Raw genomic sequence first — 18,380 nt, 5'->3', positions numbered from 1 at the left:
AAAGCTTTGTCTAGAAGCACCCAGTATTCCATTTTCTGCATTATCCTCAAAGTGGCAATGTGAAGCAAGACACATAGATATTCTGCATGCCAGATAAATAACAGAAGTTGAGGCAGTATGACTTCTTCAGTCATAAGCCTTGAGGTTGTTGCATTTCTTGTCTAGTTTCCCTCAACCTAGTCCCCACCAAATATATTAGACTGAAGTCACCTCCAAACCATCAAAAAAAATTGGGAGTTCTGACTGGAAATTATGGGAACTATAATCCTACAGATCTGTGCAGCACCAAGCTCAAAGAAACACGTCCTCACACTGTCCTCTCCTGGCATTCTCCTGTTTGAGCCTCCTTAGTCCATTGCTGTTGCATTTCTCAAAGCCCCAGAGTGAGACTGAACTTCTTATGTTGTACTTCTTATTCCAAAACAGGATAAAACTGCCATGTTGATCCTTGGTGACCGTTATGAAAAACGGGAAGACTTTGCCGTTGTCGTGCAGCCGTTTTTCCAAAAAACCATTATGCCACGAACTACCGTGAGTCAGCCGTTATTGCAAGTATCATATCAGCTTTAGTTTCATTTGGCTGGTAAAATGTAAAGGATGAGAATTTGATCAAGTTTACATCTTTTTGCATTGCTAGCATGCATGGAATTTTGAAAAAATATTTTTAAAGACAAACAAATAGAGGTATTAAATAACATGTTCCCAGCATTAAGACTCTTTCCATGTGGCCACTGTTGTTATTATCTAATTCTGCTTCCCACATTAAGGACTCCTAAACGTATATGAATGGAGGAACTTGATCTCTAATATTCAGAATGTACCTAAGATCAGATGTGGATCTCTAATCTCCAGAATGTACTTAAGATCAGAGGGGGCCCTGATGGTGCAGTGGGTTAAACTGCTGAGCTGCTGAACTTGCTGATCAAAAGGTTGGCGTTTCGAATCCGGGGAGCAGGGTGAGCTCCCGCTGTTAGGCCCAGCTTCTACCAAACTAGCAGTTTGAAAACATGCAAATGTGAGTAAATCAATAGGTACTGCTTCAGCGGGAAGGTAATAGTGCTCCATGCAGTCATGCTGGCCACATGACCTATGGACAACGCCAGCTCTTCGCCTTAGAAATGGAGATGAGCACCACCCCCAGAGTCAGACACGACAACATTTAATGTCAGGGACAACCTTTACCTTTTTACCTAAGATCAGATGCAATCCACAGAGACATTGGGGGGGGGGTCATTGTCCCTCCAAGAATTTTGCCCTCACAAATGAATTTTTTATGCAATACCTTAACACTAGAGCTGAGCATTTAGAAATATAATGTAGGCATCCATGAAAAGAAGCAGTCACTGTTACAAAAGGAAAGTAAATAGAAGAATTCTAGCATGAACAGTTTAGTATTACACTTTTTACAATGCTAGAAATTTAGGGACTGAAGGAATTTGGGAAGGGAAGAGTTCTTATTTGTGAGGCACTGTAGCTACATCCCTATAGCTACACTCCTGAATAGGGAACAGTATCTATGGAGATTTTGTCACTCACATTATATATATGTATATATGTATAATACATAGGGTTTGGGGTTTTGTTTTTGTTTTTTTATGTCAGGAGCTACTTGAGAAACTGCAAGTCGCTTCTGGTGTGAGAGAATTGGTCGTCTATAAGAACATTGCCTAGGATACGCCCAGATGTTTTTGATGTTTTACCATCCTGTGGGAAGCTTCTCTCATGTCCCTGCATGGGGAGCAGGAGCTGGGACAGGAGCTCACCCCACTCCCTGGATTTGAACCACTGACCTGTCGGTCCACAGTCCTGCCGGCACAAGGGTTAAACCCATTGCACCACCAGGTGCTCCAATAACTTCCAATAAGTCCAATACAGAAGTGAAAAGCAAACAGGTGGAGAAGGGAAAACAAGAGACAATGGGAAAGACAAGAGAGAAAACAGACCTATCAAGTAATCCTCTATTTTTCAGCAAAAATTATAGGCAGTCAGATTTCAGCTCTAATGATGCAAGTCTTCTCATTCAGAATTGTGTCTAAATCCCAGTGTGCTGACATGCTCTCTGTAGCAAAGGTTGATTGAAATGAATAGCTTCTTTGCAAGTGGAGAATGCCATCAATGTGTCAGAGTCACTGTGTCCTCCTCAGATGCCAAGTTGGGGCCTCAGTGCATAGACAGGACTGGGAGATGAGAGGTTTCTGATTGCTGCTTTTATGCACAATAAAAGTAACAATTCATCATAAATATCCATTGGAAATTACCGTGGCTTATATTACCCTCTCAATCTAAGAGTATTTGAAGATGAAAAAAGAGTGCACCATTAACCCTACAGATCTTTGACCATAATGTTTACACTATGCAAAACAATTCCAGTGAAATCCATGGTTGCAACCGGAGTGGATTTTATACATAATACTGACATAATGACTATTGGGAGACAATTTTTGATTGATGACTGGCTCAGCACCAAGAGACAAGGAGCCAAAACACACACACACACACACACACACAAGAAATACCAGAGCTTTGTTAATAAGAACTAAAAGATTTTCTGAAATTGAACAATTTTATTTTGTGTTAACTTACAGGATTGGAAACCAGACCTAAGTTTCTTTGCAGTGGATTGCTTTCATTTCTCAGAGCGAGGCCATGCCGAGATGGCGATAGCACTCTGGAATAACATGGTAAGAGAGCAGTTATATAAAGTTGAGCTGTATTTCTTCGCTGTAAAGTCACATGCTGCAACGACTTAGTCATTATGGAGCACTCTCTTAACATGCTTCAAGGCATTGCGTACTATAATGAGTTTACTAGTTATGTAATCACAGTAGCAACAAAGGCCATCTTCCTATTTAACTTGTCACAAATCACCAATCACAAATGTAGCAGTACAGGGTTGGCTGAAGCTACCTTTGTGCAGCTGAAGGCATTCCTTGATTGGAAAAGGAGATAAGCCACACATTTCTTACTAAATCTCTCTCCTTCAGGAGTCTCTAGTCTGCCTTTCCCACTGTTTTTCAATCCTTTTGAACTGATATGAGTAGGATTAGAGAGGGAAAGGGAGAAGCAGAAAGCAATGATTGGCCTTTGTGGATCTGTGGATCAGAAGCTCTCTATGAATAGGAGTCCTTCTGATCACAGAACTTTAGATCCAAACCAAAACATAACCACGTATCTGAGCAGATAAAATATTTAGAGACCTCAATTCAACACCATCACTACCCAGATCTATGGGATATTTGTTTTTGTTGTGTACCTTGAAGTCATTTCTGACTTATATTGACCTAAGGCAAACCACTCACAGGGTTTCCTTGGACTGAGGATTTGTGACTTCCTCAGGGTCACCGAGTGGGTTTCATGGCCCAACAAGGATTTTAACCCTGTTTTCTAGGGACCAGTGGTGTAATGGCTTAAACTGCTGAGCTGCTGAACTTGCTGATCGAAAAGTTGGTGGTTTAAATCCAGGGAGCGGAGTGAGCTCCCACTGTTAGCCCCAGCTTCTGCCAACCAAGCAGTTTGAAAACATGCAAATGTGAGTAGATCAATAGATAGCACTCCAGCAGGAAGCTAATGGCACTCCATGCAGTCACCCCCCAGAGTCAGACATGCCTAGACTTAATGTAAAGGGGAAACCTTTACCTTATCTCTCTAGGCTACACAGAAATAACTTTCATTAGAAAGCAAAAAAGGTTTTTCCCAATAGAATTATATAATAATTTTTATTTCTTGCCCGCCTCTCCTCATGGCTCGAGGTGGGTGACAACATTGCTAAAACACACATTCATCTAAAAACATTCTTTAAAATACACATATTAAAATATATTTCCACAATATATATATATTTAAATGCACAAAACAAATATTTAACATGAGATGCAAGTTTAAAATTAATCACGAAAACTGTCTGGGTAGGCCTTCTAGGAGGTATGAAAATGTTTTGTCATGTTTTTAGACCCCCCGTGAGGCATTTTTGACCCAGGGGAAGACTTCTTTTTTAACAAGAGGTGAACAGGAGTTGCTTCTGATTCACTTCCTTTAAAAAAAAAAAAAGCCTAGACTCAAGTTCTCACTTACACAATCTTCGGTCAGACAGCCCTGCAATATTTTTAGGCCTCACTTTAAAGTATTTGTTTGATTGTGAAGTTGATGTAATAAGCATAGTCTGCTTAAACCACATCACAGCATTTTGCTGGTTCTAACAACAACAACAACAACAACAACAACTTTATTTTTATACCCTGCCTCCATCTCCCCTAAGGGACCCAGGACAGCTTACAAAGGGACAAGCCCAGGGAGCACAAATTTAAAATCATAACACTAATAAGATAGCATCAAAACAAAACCAAATAAAAACATATCAAAATAACAAAAACGTATCTTAAAACTGGTGACTGGTGGGTTGAATGTCAGTGGGGTGGTGAATCCACTCCATGTTTCAGGCTGAAGTTTAAAGATGCTCCCCAGTTGTAGTTAAATACAGTTCAGCTTCTTGGGTAGTTTCTTTAAAGTTTTGAATGCAATATGAATTCACTGCCTCAATGGCATTCTGACACACGCTGCCACTGGGTATAATATTTCCTACTTGCAGGTGGCTCTCAGCAGCTCATTTAGGTTCAGTACTCAGAAGAGGCGGGTAAGGTGATCTGAAAGATCAAATGCTGAGAACCTTTGTTAATGTCTAGACAGAGAGATGGAACAAAACAAGAGTTCAGGTGTGCCTCACAACATTTTGTTGCTGAAGTAGCAAATAATATTCTTGCAACCTAAACTTAAGGATTGTTAACACTAATGATCTGAAAGATAGTAGGCTCTAGAAAGGGCCAGACTCTTTTATGTTGTTGTTGTTGTTGTTGTTGTTGATATCTCTCATCAATTAACTTCTTCTTATGGCATTCCATTAAATGAGAGACCTCCATGTAAACCTATCATCAGTAGTCCTGCTGAGATCTTCCAGACTAGAGCAGGCATGGGCAAACTTCGGCCCCAGGTCCTCTAGGAACTGTGGGAGTTGGAAGTCCAAAACACCTGGAGGGCTGAAGTTTGCCCATGCCTGGACTAGAGCCATGGCTTCCTTATTTGAGTCCATCCATCTGGAATTTCCATTCTCTTCCTATTGTCTTCATTTTTTCCAGGAAGTATTGTCTTTTTAGTGCATCATGTCTGGCCAAATTCTGATACTCAACTTCCAGGGAACATTCAGGATTGATTTGCTCTAAGACCTGTTTATTTTTCTTTCAAGATCCATACACATCTTCTGTAATACCACATTTCAAATTAATCTATTTCTCTTCCTATCAGCTTTCTTCATTGTTCAGCTTTCACAAAAATACTTGGAAATTGGAAATACGATGGCAAGGACAAACCTAACTTTGCTATTAAATGATATATCTTTGTGCTCCAGGATCTTGTTTAGTTCCTTAGCAGCTTCACTCCAAATCATAGTCTTCTTCTGATTTTTTGGATGCAGTTTCCAATCTGGTTAATGCCTGACTCGAGATATTGATAATCTTGAACTATTTCAGTCTCTCCATTGTCTCCTTTAAAGTTATTTAAATTACCTGTTATCATAATTTTTATTTTTGTGATGCTTACTTTCGTCTTTGACTTTCTTCAGTAATCATTCCATCTTTTTGCTATTTTCTGCTAGTAGCATGGTATTTATTTATTTATCGTGTCAGGAGCAAGCCAAATAGTTGTATTGCATTTTTTAATAAAAAACAAAACATGAAGTTTGCAAGCTTGGTAGTTGATTAAATGTCCTTTGACCAGTATCTGGCAACTTGGAGTGCCTCTGGGGTTGCTGCAAGAAGGTCCTCCATTGTGCATGTAGCAGGGCTCAGGTTACATTGCAGCAGGTGGACTGTAGTTTACTCTTCTCCACACTCGCATGTCGTAGATTCCACTTTGTAGCTCCATTTCTTAAGGTTGGCTCTACATGGAGTCATCTACATATTGTAAAATATTGATATTTCTTCCTCCAGTATTCCGTCTTCCAAGTTTAATTCTGATTTATCTACATTACAATATGTTCAGCATACAAGTTAAACAGATAGGATAATGACAGTCCCCTTAAAAGTAATGGATATTTGATGGCTCTTAGTGCTACCCCTTAAAGGCGGCATTATCATACTTCAATATCTAATTTAGCAATATTATATTAATGGCTGTCTTAAAGGCAGGGCATGTACAACAGACAAACTCTTCAGTATAAATTAGTGTCGCTGGTGTCAGCTTTGCCTGCCTCTCCTGTAGATGGCAGCATCTTACACCCTCTTAGCAACAGCAACAAAACAGCCCTGCAGCATCATAATGACAAACTCCAGAGACAGACAAATGAATACAAGTAAAGAGAAATCAGCCAAACAGGATAAAATTAAAAGCTATCAGCATGTTATTTTAGGGGTGCTCCGAGTCTCTCCCCTAAAATCCTCACAATTTCATATTTTAGTTGCACTTCTTGTTCTTTCCAGTACCTGCTATTATAGTAAATCTTCTTGTCTCAAAGTAATATCCCTACCTTGCCCCCTAACCTAGCTACTCAAATGACTTTGTAGATTAGGCAGTGGGGTTATTTATGCTGATGGAACCATTACTTGCTAAGCCTTTAAATCAGAGTTGGGGAATGTGTTGTTCTCCAAATAGTGTTGGGTCGAGCTCCCCAGTAGCCTTAGCCAACATAGCCAATGTTATGTAATCATGGGAGCTATAGTTTTACAAGCCAGCTCTGCCAAAGGGCAGTTAAACTCTTGTCATACTTCATTCATTCTACAGTGTAGATGCACCCCTCAAGTTACATTTTACTTTTCCAAATGACTATATGTCCCACTTTGGGGGGGAAAAGCGGCATCCACACATAAGCAAGCAAACAAACAAATATTTTGTTATAGTTGTTGCACTGTACCAATTTATGATGATCTTAAGGCAAACCTATCATAGGTTTTCCATGGTTGAGTGGGAATTCAAACCCTGGTCCCCAGAGTCCTACTTTTACATTGAAGCCACTTTCAATGATGGCTCTCAGTCTATCATATTATAATAACACAAAAATAGCATATATAATTATAATTATAATTATTATAACAGATATAATTTATCTATATCTGTTCAGAAAAAAATGTCCCATTGAGCTCAATGGGACTCTTTCCAAGTTGAGGGCTAAATAATTGGGGAAGAGAATTTCACAAGACAAAAGCAAAAACAACAACAGGAAAACCTCCGAGTAAAAAATAAATAGTCGGAGAAGAACATATACTTTTGAAGAAAAATTGCTACCATAAATGGAGTTTATTCCTGTCAAACCTGAGGATTTCAATGCTATAGTTACAGTTCTTTGAATTTTCTTGCAATTCTGAAATTTATGCATTCTGTTCTTGGGTTAGAATGGTTGTGCTGATCTCCCTTTCGACTTCATCCCATTGACTAAATTCTAGTACTACACTTAAAATTCAGGAAGCCCCTGTTCCCATCACATTAGTTTGGACTCAAGTGTAGGAGAGAGCATGCTTTGCGTAGTTTTAAGCATGGAGGCCAGCAGTCCTTTACAACATTTCAGAAGGTGGTGGGGAAATTGATTTTGTGAAATCATCTGGAAGTTTGACCTTTCCTGTAATGTAATGGCATTTGTTGCTCCCAGTTTAAAATGTGGGAAGCAAAATTGTGGGAGGAGCTAAAACACCCGCTCCACTTAGGAAGAGTTCCGTCGCCGCCATTACCTTTTCCTCACTGAGCAAGTAGGTCTTTGCCAAAACAATTTCTACTTTTTAAAGCCCTGGAAATAAGCCCCACTGAGTTCAATTAAACTCTAGTGCCTTTCAGGGCTGTCTGGCTATGTTCCAGAAACATTATCTCATTATTATCAGAGGCAAGTGGGAATAATGCCACTGGTGACTTTGATTAGCACTGAATAACTTTGCAGCTTCAAAGCTTGGCTGCAATTATGCAGTGATGCAAGTATCTCCTAGTAATTTCTTTGTATTTGTTGTTGTTGCTTATTCATTCAGTTGCTTCCGACTCTTCATGACCTCATGGACCAGCCCATGCCAGAGCTCCCTGTCAGCCATCACCACCCCCAGCTCCTTCAAAGTCAAGCTACTCACTTCAAGGATACCATCCATCCATCTTGCCCTTGGTCAACCCCTCTTCCCTTTTCCTTCCATTTTCCCCAGCATCGTTGTCTTCTCTAAGATTTCCTGCCTGCTCATTATGTAGCCCAAGTACTTTATCTTTGACTCTAATATCCTTCTCTCCAGTGAGCAGGTAGGATTTATTTCCTGAAGTATTGACTGGTTGGATTTTCTCATGGTCCAAAGCATCTATCTTCCTTTGCTCAGCCTTCCTTATGATCCAACTCTCATATCAATAGGTTACTACAGGGAATACCACTGCTTTAACTATGTGGATCTTCATTGCCATTATTATCGAGATTGGTCATTGCTCTCCTGACAAGAAGTAAACGTCTTCAGATTTCCTGGCTGCAGTCTGCATCTGCAGCAATCTTTGCACCTAGAATATGTATATGATTATGAAAGCATTATATAGTGTTTATGCGCATTTGTTCCCAGAGCACATACAGCTAAGTTGCAGAGTTTGTCCCCCTTTTCCCATGTCAGAAATAACACTGAAATACCTAATTCCTTCCTCCTCTCTTCTTGGCAGCATCCCAAAAGGACAAACTGAGCATGCTCAGAAGTTTCTCAGATCTCGCATTAGTATGGAGGAAGGATGAGATTTCAAAGAGAGGAGGATTTCTTTCAACAAATAATGTGGGGAGAGGGATGGTGGGCGGGGGCTCAGAACTGTAATGTGATGAGAAAGTAACTCAAAGGAGGCTGATACATACTTAGTTGCATGGAAGTGTGATGAGGGTAAGCAATTCTACCATTTCATAGGAAAATGGATCTCTACTCAGCCAAACGTTTTCATCCGTTTAATTGCCTTAAAGTCCATCGTTTTGAAGGTTTGTTTTTGTCATTCCTGATTAACTAGAATGATTCAAACACCAGTTTCTTAGACTTTTCTTTTTCATGAAGTCTCTTTCTTTGCTCAAATAAAGAGATGAAGGCAGTGGGAGTTTTTCTGCCTTCTCTCCTGAGGTTTTTCTGGGTCAGGCAACACTTGAATCTCCAGTGGAATTCTTGCTGTTGCCAGTAAAGGCTGCAGAAGGGCTATGCCAAATCAGCGCATTCTCAGCTGCTCCAGCCAGCCACTTTTCTGGGCTTCCCAGGATTTTAAAAGCTGTTCTGTTCTCTGTCAAGCATCACGTCGTCCCTCCTGGGAAAAGCTTGTGCATGTAGAAATCCTCAGAGCCAAAACCGCAGGGGGCATGCCAGCTTGTCTTGTCTTCTTTAGTAATATTGAAAGCAGAAGAAAGAGCTAGTATGATCTAGTGGGTACAGAAGCTCGGAAATCTGCATTAGGAAGCTGCATTCAGACAGACCAGACCCCATTGATAAACCTTCTGAAGTAGCTGTCCTTATGCCAGCATTTTGGGTGTCCTGAAAAGATAGCAAACTGTGTTCCTGACTTTGATGTGATTCATATTATTTGTCTATCTTGTGTGCCAAAATAACTTGGCCAGCTTTATTACACTGCATCTTAACTTGGTAAGTGGGGGAATGCCATTTGCTGATCTTCACTAGCCAGCAAAAGGTCTTGGGCTTGCTCTACAGTCTGTCTCAATATGGGTGAGCAACACATTGGCTGTCAATGGCTGTCTAGGATTTCAAAACTAACTCTTTCTCTAACTCATTTGACACCTTTAATGCATTTCTACTATTGAACTATGGATCCTAAGTCCCTACTGTTTTAAGAAACAATTAATTACACTTAAGCTAGTGGCTATTTCTACTTATCAGCTGTACAATGAGAGTGACAGGCTAAGTTGATAGTGAGATAGCTCAGGTTAAAACTTGCGTAAATCCTATGCTTAAGATCTTTAATATGCATCATGGATAACATTACAGGTTATTTCCAATAAGAACAAAAAGAGGAATGATGAGTCAGATCAAAGACTTGTGTGGCCCGGTGTTCCATTCTCATGATGGCCAACCCAAACCATTGACTTTTTAGGAGGTTGGGTGCTTAACTGCAGTTCATTTTTTTTCTGGCAACTAGTATTCATAATGCATCTAATGCCCAGGAAAATATATACCCTTTGTGATTAGTAGCTGTTGATAGCCCAAACTTATCAGCAGTGATAAAACATCAAACAGCCTGAATAGATGCAAAATCAAGAACACAGTGTTGCCAAATCAGGCATGAGAGTACTCATATCTTCTAATCTCTATGTTAACAATACACAACCCATGCCCCTTGCTCCAAATACCTCGAGTGCATTCCCCAGTATGTCTTGATCATGGCTACCTTCATGCCAATTTCACACAGATGACTTGTTTCTTTTCTGCTGCTGACAGCAAGGTAAGTTTCTCAAGTCGCTCCTGACACGAAAAAAAGCAAGGAAAGGGCAATCTGTATCAGGGTTGCTGGGATAAGGAATAGAGAACTTTTTTTTTCACCTCTTCCCAAGAAATCCTGGTACATACTGGTTAAACTGGGGCACATTTCATGCACTTTGACGCCAAACAACGCTCCTTGAAAACAGCTCCTCTTTTGTAGAGTACGTTATGTCCACTACAAAAGGCTAGGGGATGATGAGATTCCGAAATGGTGGTAGAACATAATAAGCTGTCCATGGAGCTCTGCATCACACCAAGTTGAAGTTGCATGCTAATAGCTTTGGATTTCAGAGTATTTTAGATCTTTGGAGAAGGTATATTCAATCTGTAGTGACTCTTATCTTTCACCCCCAGGGATAATTTTTTGGATTTTATATTTTCAGATAACGGATACAAAAAGCTCCATCTTCCCAACAGATAATTTTCATAACCTAAAAGATAACATGCAGAATCCGTTCTGTTCTCGTGGCCTTTTGAGATATTATTTGATTTCTACACAGTTCTATGTCCATAAATAACAGTTACATTTTCTAACCCATAATTATATAAATAGAGGATCTGGTATAGTCATTCCTCCACATTCACTGGGGATAGGAGTGTAGGACCTCCATTGAAGTGGGAAAACTGCAAAAAAAATTATTTATTTATTTATTTTAACAAGAGGTAAAATTTCTTAGGAATCTCGGTGTTCTCCAGCACAACCCTGTCTATGGCCAACCTCTGTCAGAGGACTGATTGGATATTTATAGTTTACTGTAGTAATACAGTATGTATAACTCTAAAATATCATGGCTTTTCTAAGTGTGTTTCAGTCAAGTAATGATGACATACCCATTTACAGGAAGATTAAAGAATCAAGTTTGAAAAATAATCAATTGTGTCCTTCCTTTCAGCTGGAGCCAGTTGGAGATAAACAGACATATAATAACTTCACGTATGGGAGGAAGAGACTCAAGTGTCCAACCCCAGTAAGTAACAAAGGTCTATAGAAACAACCTAAAGAAATGACATATGACAATTAAGAAGACTGCCCTGGATCTGGAGGTTGAGAAAGAGTACTTCTTTGAACTGCAGCTCCCATAATCTTTTAGCCAGCATAGCCAGATATAGTGTACTTGTGGTTCACAATGGAAAGAAAACTTAATTGGAGGTTTACAAGATGAGACACCAGATATCCAACATTAAATCCCTTCTCTCTGTGTGCCCCCTCCCCCCCCCCCCCAAATGCTATTCAGAATTGATTAATTGGTCTCACTTGGAAATTAACTCACCACCTCCTATCACACAGTGTTTTCAATGAGCAGATACTGGATCAATTGCTTTGACAAGCTGGAATGCATTCAGCGGAGGGTGACTAAAATGTTCAAGGGTCTGGAGAACAAGCCCTATGAGGAGTGGCTTAAAGATCTGGGCATGTTTAGCCTGCAGAAGAGAAAGCTGAGAGGAGACATGATATCCATGTATAAATATGTGGTGGGAAGTCATAGAGAGGAGGGAGCAAGCTTGTTTTCTGCTGCCCTGGAGACTAGGAAGCAGAAGGGTGGTTTCAAATTACAGGAAAGGAGATTCCGCCTGAACATGAGGAAGAAGTTCCTGACTGTCAGAGCTGTTCAGCAGTGTGATAGAGGCTCCTTTTTTGGAGGCTTTTCAACAGAGGCTGGATGGCCATCTGTCAGGGGTGCTTTGAATGCAATTTTCCTGCTTCTTGGCAGGGGATTGGACGGGATGGCTCACAAGGTTTCTTCCAACTCTATAATTCTTTGATTCTACTTCTTTCAAACTCTGTTATCAAACATCTTCACAACTCTAAAGCAGTGGTCCCCAAATATTGGATCTCCAGCTGTTTGGATTTAAGCTCCCAGAATCCCAGTCATTTTGGCAAACAGTCAGAAATTTGGAACTGAAGTCAAAAACACTGGAAGACTGAAGTTTGGGAAACACTGCTCTGGGGTGTTGTTTGCCCCATTAGAGAAGGCTTATTTATATAGGTTTCCTTAATAAAGCAAAGAGCAATTGATAATAAGAAGATACACAGGTTTTATGAGAAAGTTTATGATAGAAACCAAGGAGTTTCTGCATCATCAGAGATGGATGGTAATCCTGTCAGGGATGCTTTGATTATGCTTTTCCTTCATGGCAAGGGATTGAACTGGATGGCCCGTATGGGGTGTTTCAACTCTATATTCTATGATTCTATAATTCTATGAACATCTGACCTTGCCAGAGGCCGAGAAGAAGAACAATGGTGGTACTCATATTTAGGACAGCAGGCAGGAGATTGTACCAGACAGCGATAAAGGAAGCTCTTGTTAATTCTGATATATTTAATTCCCCCTGACGTATATTTTGAACACATTAAATAGAATCATCTCATGAGGTTTATATAACATCCAAACCATCTGCTTGCTCAAAACAGCCCAGGCAAGAGTACATGAAACCAGGTTATCTTTCAGATTTCATAACCTTTAACATTTTATGGATGAAAACTGAAACGCTTGTGATCATACAACATCCGAGTGCACTCAACATGGCAAGCATATGAGGAAGAGCGTCCAAACTATGGGAAGTTGTAGTTGTAAATAAACAGAAGCTTTACCACTGTTTCTGAACCAAAATATATCCTGCAGTATAATAATGTGTCACTCAGAATTGGGTAACGAGTAATAGTAACTTTACTTCAGTTCAAAAGGTCAAACCGAGCAACAATATACACAACAGTCTCTCTGAATTCTCACAGAGAATAGGGGGAATAAACAGTCCTTTCATACAGTCTTTAAAATATGCTTCAAGCCCCAGAAATTATCAGGCTTCAGAGAGTTGGCAGCCATTTCCTTCCTAGCTCTTCCCAGTCAGCACTCTCTTCACTCTCCAAGGTGAAAGTGGCAGTTAAAATCATTTGTCTCAGCAGCGTGCTAGAGACAGTAGCCAATCAGAATTCTGGTTCCTAGCATGCTCAGCCAATCAGCTGCCGACCCAAGCCTTTCCAGTCAACCCATCACATCATGGCGCCTTTTCACAAATCCTCACACAACCTACGACAGGCTAAAGCAGTTTGCTTTTGCTTAAACTGACTGGAAAGGGCAGGATTCCTCCTCTTCCTGGTCTCTCCCACACTGCTGAATTAATTGAGGGCAATTGAAATAAGCTGAAGACAAAGGGAATAACTGCCAGGAAAGAAAGAGAATACGGAGCATTTAAAATAGCTGAAAAAGTGGGACAGCAGAGGATTGAGACTGTCCCTGCCAAATCAGGCCAGTTGAGTTTGAAATTCACAGCATTCACACTGCCTTTGGCCTCTTGAGAGCTGAAGTCCACGCAAGTAATATTTCTAAGCAATGGGATAGAGAGATTCATGGGAACACTTTTAAGAGGCAAATTTTTAAAAGAGGAAGGGAAATCAGAGTAATGGGAAGCAGTTTCCCCTTGAGGTTAGCTAATGAGAGAAGAAATGAGTGAAAAGAACAAAAGCTTCTGCCATAATTCATTAATGCAGGTAAAGAATGGCGATCGTAGCCTTGTAGAGATTTCAGACAGTTTTGTATCCTGTTCTGCTGACAAAAGTACATGTCTTTGGAAAGGCCTGTTAACCTGGATTTTGTCCCTAAACTCCCCATCCTCTTCATTAAAAAGGGGAGAGAGAAAATCATTTTGCTAACGTTGATTTGAGTTGCTGCTTGCATACTCCCAGTTGGAGGTTTAAAATAAATGTGCTAAAAGCTGTGCTGATCCAGCAGAGGCCAAATGCAAAGACTGGAAGGGAGTAAACACGCTGACGGCTCATGGAAGTGTTAAGAGTGAGGATGAATGTTTTTGCTATATGAAATGGGAAGAACTGCAGTTTTTCCTCATTAGGCAACCTCAGCCTAATTTAATACAATTCTTTGCCTAATTTCAAAAGCCCCAATCAGTACAGACTCCTGAGTACAGACTTTCTGAGTGAGAAGAAAGAGGGAGGAAGTGCAAAAGGGGTGATAGAAACAGTAAAGGAGAGGGTAAAGGATGACAGAAAGGCACTTTCATATCACACAATTAAAATACCATGATTCTATTGACAAGCCAATATTGTGAGGAATCCTGGGATTTGTTGTTTAGTGAGCCAATGGTATTCTGACTGAGAATTCTAAATAACCCACCCTAAACTCCATATCTCAATATTCAACAGCCCTAGTTAAAGTGAAATATAGCACCATTATGGGGTGGTATGAACAGGCCTGGAATAATCCTCATAAATTTTATTTTGGTCCTACCTACCACTCATCTCTAACTGTGAAGCAGAATGTAATACAATATAATACTAATTATAATATAATATTATATTATATTATAATTATATATTTTATATTACATGTAATATTACTAATAATATTACAATATAATGGTATAGTACAATATAGTAATATATAATACTGATATTGTACTATGCTAATAATATACTATATTGTGTGTGTGTGTGTGTGTGTGTGTGTATAATATCTTGTAAGCCGCTCTGAGTCCCCTTTGGGGTGAGAAGGGCAGCATATAAATGTCGTAATAAATAAAGAAATAAATAAACTTGGATAAGTTACTCATTTTTGGACCTCAGTGTACAGAATCCCCTAGTTCAACTCGTAACTTGGGAGTTTTTAAAATTATTATCAGGTCTGGGTTGTTGTAGGTTTTTCCGGGCTATATGGCCATGTTCTGGAGGCAATTTTTCTCCTGACATTTCGCCTGCATCTATGGCAAGCATCCTCAGAGGTAGTGAGGATGCTTGCCATAGATGCAGCCGAAACGTCAGGAGAAAAATTGCCTCCAGAACATGGCCATATAGCCCGGAAAAACCTACAACAACCCAGTGATTCCGGCCATGAAAGCCTTCGACAATACATTATCAGGTCTGTTTCCAAATCAGGGAATGCAGCACAGAAAAAATCACTCTATAAGAAGGAATACTTTGTTTTTCTATATTTGTCATCAGCCCAAACAGTGGAAAGTCTTTGGTGTTTGAGTAAGAGTAAAGGGAAAGTACAGTTCCATGGTAACACAGCGATTAAAAGTTGCTAGCTGTAGGAAAAGCCATGAGTCAGGATGAGCTTTCTACTGTTTAGTCCTAGCATCTGCCAAAAAAGTGCCCCATGCAGACATGCCAGCAAAAAGATCAGAGATGTCTGCAGACAGCAGGCTCCTTCAGCATGGAAAATAGAAAAAGAGCACCACTCCATGGCCAGAGTTGAGCATTGCCTCCAGACGCCGGAAATGGAAAAGGGGAAGGTCTTTGCCTTATCTGTGTATTGTATGTCATTGTTCGTGTAAAAGGCATCGAATGTTTGTCTTATATGCATACTGTAATCCCTCCAGGCCCAGGGAAATAAAGAGGAATATAAATAAAATTTGGGGGGGGGGGGAGAGAAATAAGTCATAAGTAAATGTCATCTGAGTGTGTGAAGAATAAAGAAATAGGATTTTAAAAAAGAAGAAGAAGAAGAGAAATGCCCCTTTCTTCTTATTTTTTTTGGAATCCACAGAATGTGTGCCTCTTCCATGTCCTAGGAAAGGCATGCATATAGAAAATGCAGACTAAATGCATCTTCCTATACATATCCTGAGACCCTTCTCTTTCTGTTTCAGGAACAGCCCTTTTTTTTTACGTCAAAAAACAGCAAAACAAAGAGTCCGGAAAATGAAGCCGGGAGCCACAGTGACGGGGTGGCTTTATGGTCTGTGATTGTGGCAGCAGTAGTTGGAACTGCGATAGGAACCTGCCTGGGTTGGCTTTGGAGAATCCGCCAACGCCAAAGGTCAACATCCACAAGCCATACAACAGCACTTTAAATATGCTGCACCAAGGAGATAGGAAAAAAAACACCTCCCTCCACCAGGATTGAAGGAGTGCCAACTATGCATCATTACAGCTTTGCACATGCTGATTTTAAATGAACTTTTTCTTAAAGTAAAAGAAGATCGAACAACCAAGACATCATGGTGATGAGTAACAGACCAGAATTTAGAGGATAGGATTTTAAAGAGTGGAAAATTAGAGCAAGAACATTGAAAATTTAATCTGGTTTCTCTGATTTTAAGTAGGGTGATATTTTTATTACATAATTTCTGTAACTCGTTCATGAAGCATTACAGACTACTGGTGTTCCCCAACAATTTCTTCAAATCTTTTTTTTAACCTCAGAAAATCAGGGAAGAAGGAAACTACAAGGCCTTTAGAGCTATAGCATTAGAAGATTTCAATTTGGATATTTGTTAATGAAACAGAGATTTTAAGATTCTATACTGTGATTAAATATTCATGTCACATTCTTCCTAAAATTGTTAACATAGTTAGGAGGCTGTCTTATTAAGTGATATTTTTGAATAAATTTAAAAGTGAATCTATGCCCTGTGATAAGCAACCTTCTCCATATTTATTTTTTCAAATACTGAGAATCATAGCTATGAATGCTGACCTTTTAATAAAAGCAGATAAACCTGAAAGAAACTAAAAATAAAACATTAAGTAACAAACTCTGGGAAGGGCTTAATGAATACAATAGCCAGCAGTGTTTAAGAATAAGGAAGAATTAGTCAGGTTGCCAAACTGGCTGAAGAGTGATTAAAGTAAATATTGTTCAAAAAGTTACGTTCTGTCTGTCCATTTATATAAACAAACACAGTATCTTTAAGGTTAAAATTTCCCCAGGCAATGTGAGAGATGAGTTAATGCGGGCTGAATATCTCTTATCCAGAAATCAAATATCCTCCAAAATTCAACAGTGTTCACAAAGGTGGCCAAGGTAGCAACACATTTGTTTTCCGATAGTTCAAGGTACACAAACTTTGCTTCATACACAAAATAATTAAAAATATTGTAGATAAAATTGCCTTCAGGTTATGTGTTTGTGTGTGTATGTAACAAACATTAATTTTGTGTTTTAACTTGGGTCACATATTCAAGTTGTCTCATTATGTACATACAGTATATGCAAATACAGGTTTTCTAAAATCCAAACAAACCCCACACAAACCACTTCTGCTCCTAAACATTTTAGATATGGAATAATGAACCTGTTTATGTAGACGAAACACAGTGAACTATAAATAGTAGCTGTTAAAATAGAAAAGGGTCACTTAAAAGCAGCTTGAAACAGAAAAGCTCTCCTGCATTTAGAGAAGGGAATTTTATAAATATTGGGCTGAAAAGAAGCATTTCTTAAGGCCAAATAAATTGATGTTTTTTGATTAAGTGCATAATCCTTTTTGGCATAATTTTCAATGAAAAATTAAATAATTTATTCTTACTGTTCAAAATTATTGAACAAAATTATTATTATTATTATTATTCATAATCTTCCGAGAATCAATATTAATCATGTCAAGATACTCTATGACAGGGGTCCTCAAACGTTTTAAACAGAGGGCCAGGTCACAGTTCCTCAAACTGTTGGAGGGCCGGATTATAATTTTGAAAAAAGCATGAATGCATCCTTATGCACACTGCACATATCTTATTTGTAGTACAAAAAACACTTAAAGCAATACAATAATTAAAATGAAGAACAGTTTTAACAAATATAAACTTATTGTTATTTCAATGGGAAGTGTGGGCCTGCTTTTGGCTGATGAGATAGGATTGTTGTTGTTGTTGTTGTTGTGTGCTTTCAAGTCTTTTCAGACTTAAGTTGACCGTGAGCAAGGGCCAGATAAATTACCTTGGAGGGCTGTATCTGGCCCTCAGGCCTTAGTTTGAGGACCCCTGCTCTATGACATAGGAGTATGTACTTCAGTGGACACTGTGCAGGGAGGAGGCAGGAAGCCATGCAGGCACCATTTGGCTGCAAAGGGGTTGGCTGAAGAAAAGGGTCAAGGTTTGCCCTCTAGATTTCCAGTTTAATGCATCCAACATAACTATGATATCTAAGGATCCTTCTACACAGGCCCTAAAATACGGGGGGGGGGGAT

The 18,380-nt window shown here is 39.4% G+C and overlaps 1 protein-coding gene across 1 annotated transcript in view; it reads left to right on the top strand.

The window, feature by feature from the left end:
- PLB1 (phospholipase B1) overlaps nucleotides 1-17,262 on the top strand; it is a 142,002-nt gene extending 124,740 nt beyond the window's left edge. The window contains exons 43-46 of the mRNA XM_060754120.2: nucleotides 427-531; nucleotides 2,586-2,681; nucleotides 11,345-11,419; nucleotides 16,059-17,262. Of these exons, the coding sequence (XP_060610103.2) occupies nucleotides 427-531; nucleotides 2,586-2,681; nucleotides 11,345-11,419; nucleotides 16,059-16,262 (480 nt within the window). The 3' untranslated portion in view covers nucleotides 16,263-17,262. The remainder of the gene's footprint in view (nucleotides 1-426; nucleotides 532-2,585; nucleotides 2,682-11,344; nucleotides 11,420-16,058) is intronic.
- Nucleotides 17,263-18,380: the final 1,118 nt, after the last annotated feature.

Source organism: Anolis sagrei, chromosome 1 (assembly GCF_037176765.1).
Source record: "Anolis sagrei isolate rAnoSag1 chromosome 1, rAnoSag1.mat, whole genome shotgun sequence".
NCBI classification, from domain to species: domain Eukaryota; kingdom Metazoa; phylum Chordata; class Lepidosauria; order Squamata; family Dactyloidae; genus Anolis; species Anolis sagrei.
The sequence above is the reverse complement of the archived record's forward strand: the minus strand, read 5'-3'. Positions and strand labels throughout refer to the sequence as shown.